The sequence below is a fragment of the Sus scrofa genome, chromosome X (assembly GCF_000003025.6).
Source record: "Sus scrofa isolate TJ Tabasco breed Duroc chromosome X, Sscrofa11.1, whole genome shotgun sequence".
Classification (NCBI taxonomy): Eukaryota; Metazoa; Chordata; class Mammalia; order Artiodactyla; family Suidae; genus Sus; species Sus scrofa.
Window position 1 is genome coordinate 49845367 of NC_010461.5, and position 16328 is coordinate 49861694.

The window sequence follows — 16328 nt, forward strand, 5'->3', positions numbered from 1 at the left end:
CCCTATACAGACTCTGTGTGCCCCATGCCTCTTGTGAGAGGGCTGGATTTGATGTGGATGTCAGTCACATCTTTCCTCAGAGTGACCTGGCAGCTATCAACTTGGCAAGTTGTGGGGCTAGATATAGGGAAAGTAGAGCCCATTTTGGAGTGAGGTGACCTGTCATTGGCATGGTCTGATCCTAAGTTTCTGGAACAGAGTCCCCGAGAATCACTCTCAAGCTCTCTGTTTCATTTCAGTGTGTGTGGTTTTTCCTCCCCACGCTGAAAGGTTTGCCCCAAAGGAGGGATGTGCTGAAGCAAGTGGGGTTTGTGTGCTTACAGAATTTTGATGCTCTGCCAGTATAGGCACCTACACCTTCGCTCAGATGCAGCCCATGTTTCTGTCTTTTCCCCTGTTGTGGCCATCCCACATCTAGTGCTAGGCTGCGATATGGAATGAGCAGGGTCAGGGTGTTTGCTTGGCTTGTACTGCTGCATGCCTTGAGGCAGACATGGGAATTCAAGCAGCCACATTGCCATGAGAAGTCTGGGCTGCTTCTGGGGCAACATTTGACTAATGCCAACCATGTCCACCATGGCCACAATTGGGCTTTGCCCCGGGTCCCTGGGTCACCTGTGCATCCCTAGAGCGAGTCTTTCCCCAGGTCTTGTGGACCCTATATCCAGTGCCAAGTTGTGGCACGAAATGAGCATGGCCAGGGCATTTGCTCCGCTGGGACTTGGGGAGCATGATGAGGTGGTCGTGGGAATTCCATCAGATATGCTGCTATCAGAAGTCTGTTTCTGGGGGAGCACTTAAGTAAATGCCAATAATGTCTACTACCACCCCATCTGGGCTCTACCCTGGGCCCCCAGGTCACCTCTGCATCCCTAGATCAAGTGTTTTCTTAGCTATTAGTTGCCCTAGATCCAGTGCTATGCTGTGGTGTGGAGTGAAAAGGGCTGTGACCATCACTTTGCTTGGACTGGGGAGAGGCAACCATGCAGATGTCACTAGGGCAGACCTCTCTCTGCCCAGACTGGGGGCACACCAGCAACCATGACCTCCTCATGTGTGCATTCTAGGCTTCCATAGCCTTTCTATCTGTCCCAAAATTTCTTTAAGCACCCAAAGGGGACTTTCTTCTACACATAGGACCCCAGCACTTGTTTACCTAGTCTGTAGTTTAATGCACTCCTCCTCAGGGCAAGTGTCTTCCCATGAAAAATCTTTTTCTCTATATCCCTTCACAATGCTGGCATTCACATCCTACCCAATTATATGTGTATCTTACTTATAGCACTGGTTGTTCAGGGTCCTTCTGTCAATTTCCAGTTAGTTTTCCATGAATATTATTTCAAATGTAGGTGTATTTTAATATTTTCATGGAGGGAGGTGAGCTCCACATCCTCTTACTTTTCCGTCTTGATCTCCCTTTGGGATGGTCAGTCTGTTCAATCTGTTCCAACAGATATGTTGTGGTATAAAATTTTAATTTCATTTGCCATATCCCTAATTACTTATAATGTTTGGCATCTTTTTGTGTACTTAATTGCCTTTGATTTACCTTATTTAGTGAAGTCTCCATGCATATATTTCCTGTTATAATTGTGTATCTTTTTTACTTTTTAAATTTTTAACTGTTCTTTACATATTCTTAATATAAGATCTTTGATGGCTATATATCTTACAAAAGTTTTCTCCTGCTTTGGGTTTTTACCTTTCATTTTCCTTTCAATGTTCTAATTAGAACATATTTTATTTTGGATCCAGTTGAATTTATTGATTATGCCTATTCTTTTGGAAATCTATTTAGTGTATTTTTCCCAAGTCTATTTAATATAATTTTCCCAAATCCAAGTTCACTGAAATTTTGTCCTGTACATTCTTCAGAACATATTATTTCTGTATAATATTTCCATATAAATGCCAGAATTAACTTGTCACTATAAGGAGATTTTCTTCATAAGCCTCATTTTGCTAATTGAATTGAGTTCCCTTGTGGATCAGTGAGTTAAGGAGCCACACAACCCCTACTGTTACTCTCATTACAGCTGTGCAATGGGGTTCATCCTTGGACCAATAACTTCCGTATGCCACAGGCATGGCCAAAGAGAAACAAAAAGAAAATTAAAAAGGCATTACAAGATACCACAGAAATACAAAAGATCATAAGAGAATACAATGAAAAACTATATGCCAACCAGTTAGAGAACATAGAAGAAATGTATAAAGTCATAGAAATATACAGTCATCCAAAATAATCATGAGGAATTAGAATATTTGATAGACCATTTATTACTAATTAAATTGTATCAGTAATCACAAGACAACCAACAGACACAAGTATAACTCCCCACGGCTTCACCAATGAATTCCACCAAGCATTTTCTTTTTACTTTTTGAAATATATTGAGTTTTTTTTCTTGGAATAATTCCTTTTCTTTTATTATTACTCAGTGAATTTTATTACATTTATACTTGTACAGCTATCACCACAACCAAATTTTATGGCATTTCCATCCAAAACTCCCACACCCAAACTGCCTCATTTGGAAGTTTTTCAAAGTCTGTGAATATCTATTCTGCAAAGAAGTTCATTGCATCTTTTCTTTAGATTCCACGTGTAAGTGGTGTTGGTGTTGGTGTTGTATATCTGTCTGCCTAACTTCACTTAGCATGATAATTTTTAGGTCCATCCAATGTTGCTGTAAAATGCTGTAATTTCTTTCCTTTGAGGGTTAATATTCCATTGTGCATATGTACCACCTCTTCTTGATCCACACCTCTGTTGATGGACATTTAGGTTGTTTCCATGACTTGGCTATTGTATATAGTGCTGCAAAGAACATTGGAGTACATGTATCTGTTTGAGTCATGGTTTTCTGTGGATAGATGCCCAGGAGTGGGATTGCTAGATCAACTGGTAGCTCTATTTTTAGTTTTCTGAGGAATCTCCATACTTTTTCCACAGTGGATGCACCAATTTACAATTCCACCAACAGTGTACTAGGGTTCCTTTTTCTCCACACCCTCTCCAGTACTTATTGTTTGTAGACTTTTTGAGGATGGCCATTCTGGCTGGTGTAAGATGATACCTCAGAGTGGTTTTGATTTGCATTGCTCTAATAATGAGTGATGTTGAACATCTTTTCACGTTTTTTTGGCCATCTGTATGTCTTCTTTGGAGAAATGTCTGTTTAGGTCTTCTGCCCATTTTTTGATGGGGCTATTTGTTTTTTTTGGCATGGAGCTGCAGAAGGTGTTTATAAATTTTGGAGATAAATTCCTTGTCAGTCACTTCATTTGCAAATATTTTCTCCCATTCTGTGGGTTGTCTTTTCGTTTTGTTTCGGGTTTCCATTGCTGTGCAGAAACTTTTAAGTTTAATTAAGTCCCATTTGTTTATTTTTGTTTTTATTGTCATTACTTTAGGAAGTGGATCTGAGAAGATGTTGCTGTTGTTTATGTCAGAGAGGGTTTGGCCTATGTTTTCCTCTAAGAGTTTTATAGTATCTGGTATTATATTTCTGTCTTTAATCCATTTTGATTTGTTTTGGGTTTAGTGTTAGGAAGTATTCTAATTTTTTCTTCTCCATGCGGCTGTCCAGTTTTCCCAGCACCAGTTATAGAAGGGGCTGTTTCTCTTCAACTGTGTATTCCTTCATCCTTTTTCATAGATTATTTGAATGTAGGTGCATGGGTTTAATTTTGGGCTTTCTATCCTGATCCTCTGATCTATATTTCTGTCCTTGTGCCACTACCATACGGTTTTTATGATGGTAGCTTTGTAGTAGAGTCTGAAGTCTGGGAGCCTGATTCCTCCAGCTCCATTTTTCTTTTTCAGGATGTCTTTGGCTATTCTGGGTCTTTTGTGCTTCCAAACAAACTTTAAAATATTTTGTTCGAGTTCTGTGAAAAATGTCCTTGGTAATTTGATAGGGATTTTAGTGAATCTGTAGATTGCTTTAGGTAGTACAATCATTTTGATAATATTGACTCTTCCAATCCAACAGCATGGTATGTCTTTCCATCTGTTTGTGTCATCTTTGATTTCATTCATCAGTGTCTTATAGTTTTCAGAGTACAGGTCTTTTGTCTCTTTAGGTAGGTGTGTTTCTAAGAATTTTATTCTTTTTAATATGATGTTAAATGGGATTGTTTCCATAATTTCTATTTCTGATCTCTCATTGTTAGTATATAGAAATGCTGTTGATTTCTGTGTATTAATTGTGTATCCTCCGACTTTGCCAAATTCACTGATGAGCTCTAACAGTTTTCCGGTAGTGTCTTTAGGTTCTCTAAGTATACTATCATGTCATCTGCACATAATGAGAGTTTTACTTCTTCCTTTCCAATTTGGATTCCTTTTATTTATTTTACTTCTTTGATTGCAGTAGCTAGGTATTCCAAAACTATGTTGAGTAATAGTGATGGGACCAGACATCCTTGTCTTGACCCTGATCTCAGTGGGAAATCTTTCAGCTTTTCACCATTGAGAATGATGTTATCTGTGGGTTTGTCATATATGGCCTTTATTTTGTTGAGGTAGGCTCCCTCTATGCCCACTTTCTGAAGGGTTATTTTTTTTATCAGAAATTGTTGGATTTTGTCAAGGGCTTTTTCCACGTCTGTCGAGAGGATCATATGGTTTTTATTCTTCAGTTTGTTAATGTGGTGTATCACAATGATTGCTTTGTGGATATTGAAGAATACTTGTATCCCTAGAATAAATCCCACTGGGTCATGGTATACAATCCTTTTATTGTATTGTTGGATTCATTTACTAGTATTTTGTTGAGGATTTTTGCATCTGTGTTCATCAGTGAAATTGGCCTGTAATTTTCTTTTTTTGTGGTATCTTTGTCTGGTTTTGCTATCAGGATGATGGTGGCCTCATAGAATAAGTTTGGGAGTATCCCTTCCTCTCCTCTGTTTTGAGATAGTTTCAGAAGGATAAGTGTTAACTCCTCTCTAAATGTTTGATAGAATCCACCTGTGAAGCTATCTTATGCTGGACTTTTGTTTGTTGGAAGTTTTTTAATCACAGTTTTAATTTCAGTACTTGTGATTTTTCCATTCATCTTTTTATTTCATCATGGCTTAGGAAGATTTTACTTTTCTAAGAATTTGTCCATTTCTTCTAGGTTTTCATTTTATTGGCATATTGTTGCACATAGTAATCTTTTATGATCCTTTGTATTTCTGTGATGAGTGTTGTAACTTCTCCCTTTTCATTTCTAATTTTATTGATTTGAGTCCTCTCTCTTTTCTTGATAAGTCTGGCTAAGGGTTTATCAATTTTGTTGATCTTTTCAAAAAACCAGCTTTTCATTTCATTCATCTTTTCTATGGTTTTCTTTGTTTCTATTTCATTGATTTCTGCTCTGGTCTTTATGATTTCTTTCCTTTACTAACTTTAGGTCTTGTATGTTCTCTTTTGAGCTGCTTTAGATGTAAAGTTAGCTTATTTATTTGAGCTTTTTCTTGTTTCCTGAGGTGGGCTTGTATTGCTACAAAATTTCCTCTTAGATTGGCTTTTGCTGCATCTTATAGGTGTTGGAGTGTCATATCTTTGTTGTTATTTGATTCTAGGTATTTTTTAATTTCCTCTTTGATTTTTTCAGTGATCCATTGATTGTTTAGTAGCATGTTGTTTAGTCTCCACGTGTTTATGTTTTTTTTGCAGTTTTTTTCTTTATGTTGATTTCCAGTTGTATAGCAATGTGGTCGGAAAAGAAGCTTGATATGATTTCAATTTTCTTAGATTTACTGAGGTTTGATTTTCAGCGGAATGTGATCAATCCTAGAGAATTTTTTTGTGTGCACTTGAGAGGAATGTGTATTCTGCTGCTTTTGGATGCAATGTTCTATAAATATCTATTAAGCCCATCTAGTCTAATGATTCATTCAGGGCCTCTTTTCCTTGTTGATTTTCTTTCTGGATATGTCCATTACTGTAAGTGGGGTAAGTTCCCAAAAATTACTGTGTTTTTGTCAATTTCCCTTTTAATGTTATTAACAGCTGCCTTGTATATTGAAATGATCCTATGTTGCATGCATGGGTATTTAAAATTATTATGTCTTCTTCTTGGATTGATCCTTTGATCATTATGCAATGTCCTTCTTTCTGTCTTATACATTCTTTATTTTAAGGTCTAGTTTTTCTGATATGAGTATTGCTACTCCAGCTTTCTTTTGATTACTGTTTGCATGGAATATTTTCTTCCATTCTCTCACATTCAATTTGTATGTGTCCCTAGAAGAGATGTGGGTCTATTGAAGACAGCATATATATATGGATGTTGTTTTTGTATCCCTTCAGCCAGTCTCTGTCTTTTGGTTGGGACATTTAATCCATTTACATTTAAGGTAATTATTGATATTATGTTCTTATTGCCCTTTTATTAACTCCTTTGAATTTGGTTATTGTTCTCTTTTCATTCCCTTCTTCTCTTGTTCTCTCATTTTGTGGTTTGACGACTATCTTTGGTGTTGTATTTGAGTTGATTTTTCTTATTTGTGTGTGTATCAATTGCAGATTTTTGGTTTGCAGTTACCCTGAACTTTTGATATAGGAGCCTATATATATATATATACGCAAACATACACACAAGATTGTTTTAAGCTGTTGGTCTCTTAAATGCAAGTGCATTTCTAGTGTCATGCTTTTGTACCCTCCTCACAATTTCTGATTTTGGTAGCATAATTGTGCATGGATGATTTCCTATCTTTACCGTGTATATGCCTTTACTGGTGAGCTTTGTTTCTAGTTGTGACCTTTTCGTTCCTGCATAGAGAAGTTCCTTTAGTATTTGTTGTAAAGCTGGTTTAGTGTTGCCGAATTCTCTTAGCTTTTGCTTATTTCTAAAGCTTTTGATTTCTCCGTCGAAACTGAATGAGAACTTTGCTGGGCAATCTTGGTTGGATATTTTTTTCCTTTCATCACGTTAAGTATATTGTGCAAGTCCCATCTGGCCTGCAGAGTTTCTGTTGAAAAATCTTCTGATAACGTTATTGGGCTTCCCTTGTATGTTATTTGTTTCTTTTCCTTAGCTGCTTTCAATATTTTTTCTTTGTTTTTAATTTTGGTCAGTTTGATTAATATGTGTCCTGGGGTGTTCCTCCTTGGGTTTATTTTATATGGTACTCGTTGTCATTCCTGGATTTGAGTGAGTGGTTCCTTCCCCATGTTAGGGAAATTTTCAGATATTATCTCTTTGAAGACTTTTTCTGTCCCTTTCTCTCTCTCTTCTCCATCTGGCACCCGTATAATATGGATGTTGGTGTGTTTAATGTTGTCCCAAAGTTCTCTGAAACTCTCTTCATTTCTTTTCAATCTTTTTTCTCTTTTCTGTTCCACATTAGTGATTTCCACTAGTCTGTCCTCCACCTCCCTAATTCGTTCTTCTGCCTCCTATCTTCCACTGTTGGTTGCTTCTAATGAATTTGTGTTTGTTACTGTATTTTGCATATCTGCTTACTAAGTTTTAAATCTTGTATTTCTTTGCTCAGATCTTCCTATAAATTATCAACCTTTGCCTCAAGTTTATTTCCAATGGCTTGCATCACCTTCCGCATCATCAATCTAAAGTCTTTTTCCTGGAGGCTGATATTCTCCAGATCACTTAGCTCTTTTTCTGTATTTTTTTTCTTTCTCCCTTATTGGAGTTACAGTTCTCTGCCTTTTCATTTTCATAGGTTTTTTGTGTGGTGTCCTTTTTGCAGGCAATAGATTTTTAGCCTCTCTTACCTATGCTGTCTGCCACCCTTGTGGCTGAAGTTGGTGCAGGGGCTTGCTGTAGACTTCCTGATGGGAGGGACTGGTGTCTTCCCACTGATAGGTGGGGCTGATTCCAATCCCTCTGGTTTGTCGGGTGGCTGTGTTCCTGGGGGGTCTTTAGGCAGCCAGTTTACTCTTGGATGGGTCTGTGATCCCACCCAGATTCATGTTTGGCCTGGGGCTTCTCAACACTTATGGGTTGGGCCAGATTTTCCCAAAATATCCACCTCTAGAGGAACACACTGTGATAAATATTCCTGAGAGATTTGCTTTCAATGTCCTTCCCTCACAACAAGCCACAGTCACCCCCTGTTTTCCCAGAAAATCCTCCAAGAACTGTAGTCTGGTCCAACCCACATTCCCGTGGAGCCTCTGCTATACCCTGGGACTCAGTGCACATGAAAGCCTGTCTGCATCTTTCAAGAATGGGGGTCTCCATTTTCCCTAGTCCTGTGGAGCTCCTGTGCCCAAGCCACACTGGCTTTCATTTCCAGATGTTCTGGGGGCTCTCTCTCCCAATGCCAGATACCCAGGCATGGGTTCCTGATGTGGGGCTCAGAACTCTCACTCCTGTAGGTAATTCTCTGTGATACAGTTATGTTCCAGTCTGTGGGCTGCCCCCGTCAGCAGGAATCAGGATGCTTATGTAGTGTGATAACCCTTCCTACCTCTTGATGTGGCCATTCTTTGTCCTCTGGAGTAGGATATCTTTTTGTAGGTTTCCAGTCCATTTGGTAGAAGGTTGTTCAGCATTTGGCTTGTAATTTTGTTGTTTTTATGGGATAATGTGAGCTCCAGTCCCACTACTCTGCCATCTTAATCCCATCTCCTCAACATCCACCAAAAATTTAATGAAGAGTTATTTTTACCTTTTCAATGTATTCTAAAAATTAAATTATATTGAACAATTCTAAATTTATTTTATGTGGTCAGAATTGCCCTGGTAACAAAATTGAAGACACCACAGAAGACTTGAGATAAAATGGAAAGGCAGGGATAATTGAGCTCACCTCCCCTCACAAAACACCAAAATCACAACTAACTGCTGAACAACCATCAACAGAATAGACTGGAAGTGGCCAAAAAATATATCCTATACCTAAAGACAAAGAAGCCACAATGAGACAGTAGAAGGGGCTCTTTTACAATATGAATATCCCATATCCACTGGTTGGGCAAATTCCAAACTGGAAAATAACTACATCACAGATGCTTTCCCACAGAATTGAGAATTCTGAGCCCCATGTAAGCTTATTCAGCTTGGGGTTCTGGCATTGAGAAGAGAAGCCCTCAGAGAATTTGGCTTTGAAAAACATTAGGACTTGATCTCAGGAGCTCCACAGGACTGGAGTAAACAGAGTCTCTATTTTCTTAGAATGCACACAATGTTTCATATATTCTGGGCTCCAGGGTAGAGCAGGGACTCCATAAAAATCTAGGCTAGACCTACATTGCATGTCTTGGTGGTCTCCTGGGTAAGCAGGGGTCAGCTATTTTTCACTGTGGGGAAAGACACTGAAGGTGAGGTCCCAGTGAATAGTCACTGGCATGAACTCCCCTTGAGGATGCCATTTTTGAGAAATCTGGCCACTTCTACAAGGTTCTGGCACAATATCTGAGAATCTCCAGGTAAAACAACAAACAGGGTGGGAGCACAGAACCACCCATCAGCAAACAGACTGCCTAATGTCCACTCAGACACACAGCCACTTCTAATCACACCCAGTGATACAGCCCTGACAATGAGAAACAGCAGATTCAATTCCACCCACGAATGGCCAGGCACCTGTCCCTCCCATCAGGAAGCCTGCCATGATCCCTTGAATAAGATTCACCCAAAGAGCAGACACTAGAGTCATGAGTCTACAACCCTGTAGCCTGCAGAAAGGAGGCCACAAGCACAGAAAGCTAGACAAAATGAAATGACAAGGAAATGCAATCTAGATGAAGGAACAAGACAAAACTGCAGAAGTAAAACTAAGTGAAGTGGAGAGAACCAACCTACAGGGAAAAGACTACAATAATGATAGTAGGGATGATCCAAGATCTCATAAAAAAGAGGAAAAAATAAAATTTTTTTAAAGTTTAACAAAGAAATAGAAGATACAAGAAACAAGCAGACTGAGGTTAACAATAGAATAACTGAAATGAAAAATAGGAGTCAGTAGCAGAATCCATGAGGCAGAAGAAGGAATAAGCAAAATTAAGAGAGACTGGTAGAAATCAATGTCATGGAACAGAAAATGTGTAAAAACAAATGAGGACAGTCTAAGAGAAATCTATGACAATATTAAAAACAAAAACATTCACATTATAGGGGTGCCAGAAGGAAATGAAAGAGATAAAGACCAGAAAAAATATTTTAAGAGATTGTAGCCAAAAAATTCCCTGCGGAACCCATCAGTGAATTCCCGGAAGCAAAACATTCCTATAAAGAATAAAACCAGAGTTCCCATCGTGGTGCAGTGGAAATGAATCTGACTAAGAACCATGAGTTTGTGGGTTCAATCTCTGGCCTCCCTCAGTGGGTTAAGGATCTGGCATTGCCATGAGCTGTGGTGTAGGTCACGGATGTAGCTCGGATCTGGCATTGCTATGGCTGTGGTGTAGGTTGGGAGCTGTAACTCAGATTGTACCCCTAGCCTGGGAACCTCCATATGACAAGGGTCCAGCCCCAAAAAGACAAAAGATAAAAAAGAATAAAGCCAAAGAAGAACAGTCTGAGACACATATTAATCAAGCTGACTAAAATTAAAGACAAAGAAAAAATATTGAAAGCAGTTAGAAAAAAGCAACAAATAACATACACAGGAATCCCAATAAAATTATGAGCTGATTCTTCAGCAAAAGGATCCCCAATAAGGTTATGAGCAGATTCTTCATTAGAAACTCTACATGCCAGAAAGGAATGGCCTGATATACTTAAAGTGATGAAAGGAAAAACCTCCAACCAAGAATGCTTTATTCAGCAAGCCTCTCATTCAGATATGTAGGAGAAATCAAAATCTTTACAGACATGCAAAAGCTAAGAGAGTTAAACACCACCAAACCAGGTTTAAAGCAAATATTAAAGGTAGGTCTCTGTTTAGGAAAGAAAAGGACACAACTACAAAACAGAAAATTACAAATGAGAAGGGTCACAAGTAAAGGTAAATATATTGTAAAGGGAGGAAATTATCCACACAAAAATATGATATCAAAACCATCAATTGTGGTAAGAGTACTAATGCAGCATATTTGAAATGCATTTGAAATTTCAAAGAGCAACTTAAAACATCTTGTATATGTATATATAGACTCCTATATTGAAACCTCATGGTAAGCAGAAAACAAAAATCTACAATAGATACACCCAGAAAGAAAAAAAAGCAACCAAGCATAACACTAAATCAGGAAGAAATAGAAAATATATATAGACAAATTACTACGACTGAAATTGAAATGGTGATTTTAAAATTTCTAGTTCACGTTGTGGTTCACTGGGTTACAAACCTGACGAGTATCCATGAGGATGTGGGTATGATCCTTGGCATAGCTCAGTGGGTAAATGATTGGGCATTGCTGCAAGCTACAGTGTACATCACAGATGTGGCTCAGATTACCCATTGCTGTGGCTGTGGTATAGGCCGGGAGCTGCAGCTCCAATTCAACCCCTAGCCTGGTAACTTCCATATGCCTCAGGTAGGGCCCTAACCCCCCCACACACAAAAGTCTTGGTTATTTTGAATAATGCTGTGATGAACATAGGAGTGCATGTATCTTTTTGAAAGAATGTTTTCTCTGGATATATACCCAGGAGTGGAATTGCTGGATCATACAGTGGTCCTATATTTAGTTTTCTGAGGTACCTGCATACTGTTTTCCATACTGGTTGTACCAATTTACATTCATACCAACAGTAAAGGTGGGTACCTTTTTCTCCACACCCTCTCCACCATTTGTTATTTGCTGACTTGTTAATGATGGCCATTCTGACTGTTGTGAGGTGGTACATCATTGTAGTTTTGATAAGCATTTCTCTAATAGTGATATTGAGCATTTTTTACTTTGTCTGTTGGCCAGCAATATGTCTTCTTAGGAGAAATGTCTATATAGGAAACAACCTTAATGTGCATCAACAGATAAATGAATTAAGAATACTACTCAGCCATAAAAAGGCCAACTAATGCCAATTGCTGAATGGAGGAATGGATTGGGGGTTTTGGTTTAGCATTGGAACATTGTGGTATATGGAATGGTTGGCCTCCTGTGTCCTGCTGTATAGCACAAGTAACTTTGCCCAATATTCTGTAGTAATCTATAGGAGAAAAGAATCTGATAAAGAATGGATGCTTGTCTATGTTTAATTGAATCACTTTATTGTATAGCAAAAATTATCATAATATCATAACTCAACTATACTTCAATACAACTACAAAAAGACTCCACAGAAAAGAAAAGTATAGGCCAATATTCCTGATGAACCTAGATGCAAAAAAAATACTCAACCAAATATTGGCATACTGAGTTCAATGATACATTAAAATATCATACACCAGGATCAAGTGGAATTAATTCCAAGACTGCAGTGATAGTGTAATATCCACATTAATTGACATTATAAACTATATTAATTAAACAAAGAATAAAAATTGTATGATCATAATCATCTCAATAAAGGTAGGAAAAGTACTTGACAAAATTCAACACTGATTTCTGATAAAAAAAAAACTTCAACAAGGTGAATATGGAAGAAACTTACCACAACATAAAAATAGTTATATAATGGCAATCCCACAACTAACATTATACTCTTCATTGAAAAATTGAAAGCTTTTCCTCTAAAGCCATGAACAAGACAAAGACCATCAATTTCTCCACTTTTATTTGAAGTAATACTGGAAAACCTAAGGGGGCAATTAAGCAAGAAAAAAAAAGGCATCCAAATTGGAAAGAAAGAAGTAAACCTGTTGCCATTGTGAAGGACATAGTTATACATACAAATGCCCAAAGTTTACACAGCAAAAATATTAGTAGAACAAAAAACCGAATTCAATAATGTTTCATGATACAAGATTAATATACAGAAATCTGTTGCATTTTCATAGAATGATTAAGAAGTATCAGAATAAGAAATTAAGAAAACAATCCAATTTATAGGTGCATCAAAAAGAATAAAATACTTGGTAATATATTTAACCAAGGATATGAAAGACCTCTAGGACTGAAAATAATAAGAATTTGACGTGAAATATTTTCCCCCACCCTTTCACTTTCAGTCTATATGTATCTTTTGTCCCAAGGTGAGTTTCTTGTAGGCAGCATATTGAAGGTTTTTGCCTTTTTATCCACTCAGCCACTCTGTGTCTTTTGATTGGGGCATTCAGTCCATTGACATTTAAGGTGATAATTGATAGATGATTATTTATTGCCATTTGAACCTCGTGTTCCAGTTGATTCTATGGTTATCCATTCTTCCTTGCTTTTTTTTTTTTTTTTTTTGGTTGGATGGTCTCCTGTTATTATCTGCTTGAGTGTTTTTTTTTTTCATTTTTTGCAAATGCAATATTTGGTTTTGGCATGTGGTTGCCCTGTTTTTTAAGTATGCTAACCCCTTCCCATAATTGTGTGTTTTGGCCGGATGGTCCTGTAAGTTCAAACACTTCATTACTATATTAAAATTAAGAAGAGAGACATACATACAAACAAAAAGGGTTATTTACCTCCTAACATCCCTTGCCCACATTTTATGGTTTTGATGACACTTTTTTATTTTTTTCTTTTTAATTTTATTTTGTTTGAAGCATGTTCAAGATTAAATCTGTATGCTGGCTTATTTGAGTGACTGCTCTCTGATTGCGGGACAGAAAAACAGGAGTCACAACGCTCATATCAGACAAAATAGACTTTAAAACAAAAGACATAAAGAAAGACAAAGAAGGACACTACTTCATGATTAAGGGATCCATCCAAGGAGAGGATGTTACTATCGTCAACATATATGGCCCAAATATATAAGCACCCAGATACAAACAACAAATATGAACAGACATAAAGGGAGATATTGATGAGAATACAATCATAGTAGGAGACCTTAATACCAACCTCACATCAATGGACAGATCCTCTAGACAGAAAACCAATAAAGCAACAGAGAGCCTAAAGGAAACAATAGAAAAGTTAGACTTAATTGATATCTTCAGGACACTACATCCAAAAAAAGCAGAATACACATTCTTCTCAAGTGCTCATGGAACATTCTCAAGAATCGACCACATATTGGGACACAAAGCGAATCTCCATAAATTTAGGAGCATAGAAATTATCTCAAGTATCTTCTCTGACCACAATGCCATGAAATTAGAAATCAACCATGGGATAAGCAAAGAGAAAAAACCTACTACATGGAGACTAAACAACATGCTACTAAAAAACCAATGGGTCAATGAGGAAATCAAGAAGGAAATTAAAACATACCTTGAAACAAATGATAATGAAGACACAACCTCTCAAAATCTATGGGATGCTGCGAAAGCAGTGCTCAGAGGGAAATTTATAGCAATACAGGCCTTTCTCAAAAAAGAAGAAAGATCCCAAATAGACAACTTAACCCTCCACCTAAACAAATTGGAAAAAGAAGAACAAAAAAGTCCTAAAGTCAGCAGAAGGAAGGAAATTATAAAGATCAAAGAAGAAATCAATAAAATAGAGACTCACAAAACAATAGAGAAAATTAATAAAACCAAGAGCTGGTTCTTTGAAAAGGTGAACAAAATTGACAACCCCCTGGCCAGACTCACTAAAAAGAGGAGAGAAGGAACCCAAATAACCAAAATTAGAAATGAAAAAGGAGAAATCACAACGGATACAGCAGAAATACAAAAAACCATAAGAGAATACTATGAACAACTGTATGGCAACACGTTTGACAATCTGGACGAAATGGAGAATTTTCTAGAATCTTACAGCCTGCGAAAACTGAATCAAGCAGAAACAGACCAACCGAACAGACCGATCACTAGAAATTAAATTGAAGAGGTCATAAAATTCTCCAGAAAAGTGAAAATACTGAAGGAATTCAGAGAAGATATGAACAGTAATGCAGACACCCTCAGAAAGGAACAAGAAAATATAAGGAGGAGCCAAGAAAAACTAGAAAATTCATTGGCAGAGATGCAAACTGAACTAAGGGCAGTAAAAACCAGAATGAATAAGGCAGCAGTACAAATCAGGGATATGGACGATAGAATAATGGAAATCACCCAATCAGGTCAGCAGACAGAAAATCAAATGAAAAAACATGAAAGCAACATAAGAGGCCTATGGGATAATATAAAGTGGGCCAATCTATGCATAATAGGAATTCCAGAAGGAGTAGAAAAAGATAAGGGGATGGAAAATATACTTGAAGAAATTATGGCTGGAAACTTCCCAAATCTAAAGGATACTGAGCTCAAGATACAAGAAGCACAGAGGGCCCCAAACACACTGAACCCAAATAGACCCACACCAAGACACATTATCATAAAAATGGCAAAAGTTAGTGATAAAGAGAGGATCCTCAAGGCAGCAAGAGAAAAACAGAATGTTACCTACAAGGGAACCCCCATAAGCTTATCAGCTGATTTCTCTACAGAAACACTACAGGCCAGGAGGGAATGGCAAGAGATATTTAAAGTGCTAAAAGGAAAAAAATATGCAACCCAGAATACTCTATCCAGCAAGAATATCATTTAAAATAGAAGGGGATAAAAAAATTTTTTTCCACCAAACAAAAGCTAAAAGAATACAGCAATACAAAACCCAGGCTAAAAGAAATACTGAAAGGGCTTCTCTGAACCAAAAAGAAAGGAAGGAAAGAAAGGGAGGAAAAAGAAAAAAAAAAAAAGAGGAAGATCTAAGATTGAGGAAATGACAATCAGAGAGCAGTCACTCAAATAAGCCAGCATACAGATTTAATAATGAACATGATTCAAACAAAATAAAATTAGAAAGAAAAAAAAAGAGTCATCAAAATCATAAAATGTGGGCAAGGGATGTTAGGAAATAAATAGACCCTTTTTTGTTGTTTGTTTGTATGTTTCTCTTCTTAATTTTAATATAGTAATGAAGTGCTTGAACTTACAGGACCATCAGGCTAAAACACACAATTATAGGAAGGGGTTAGCATACCTAAAAAACAGGGCAACCACAAACCAAAACCAATCATTGCATTCTCAAAAAATGAAAAAAAAAAAAAACACTCAAACAGATAATAACTGGAGACCATCCAACCAAAAAAGAAAGGAAGAATGGAAAACCATAGAATCAACTGGAACACGAGGTTCAAAATGGCAATAAATAATCATCTATCAATTATCACTTTAAATGTCAATGGACTGAATACTCCAATCAATCGACACAGAGTGGCTGAGTGGATAAAAAGGCAAAAACCTTCAATATGCTGCCTGCAAGAAACTCACCTTAGGACAAAGGATACATATAGATTGAAAGTGAAGGGGTGGGAAAAATATTTCATGCCAATAGACATTACAGGAAGCAGGAGTTACAATACTCATATCCGACAAAATAGACTTTAAAACAA

At 37.3% G+C, this 16328-nt stretch overlaps 1 protein-coding gene across 1 annotated transcript in view; it reads left to right on the forward strand.

The window, feature by feature from the left end:
* Nucleotides 568-16328, forward strand: part of LOC110257675 (germ cell-less protein-like 1) — a 47883-nt gene continuing 32122 nt past the window's right edge. Inside the window, exon 1 of the mRNA XM_021079840.1 lies at nucleotides 568-777. Coding sequence (XP_020935499.1) covers nucleotides 568-777 — 210 coding nt within the window. The remainder of the gene's footprint in view (nucleotides 778-16328) is intronic.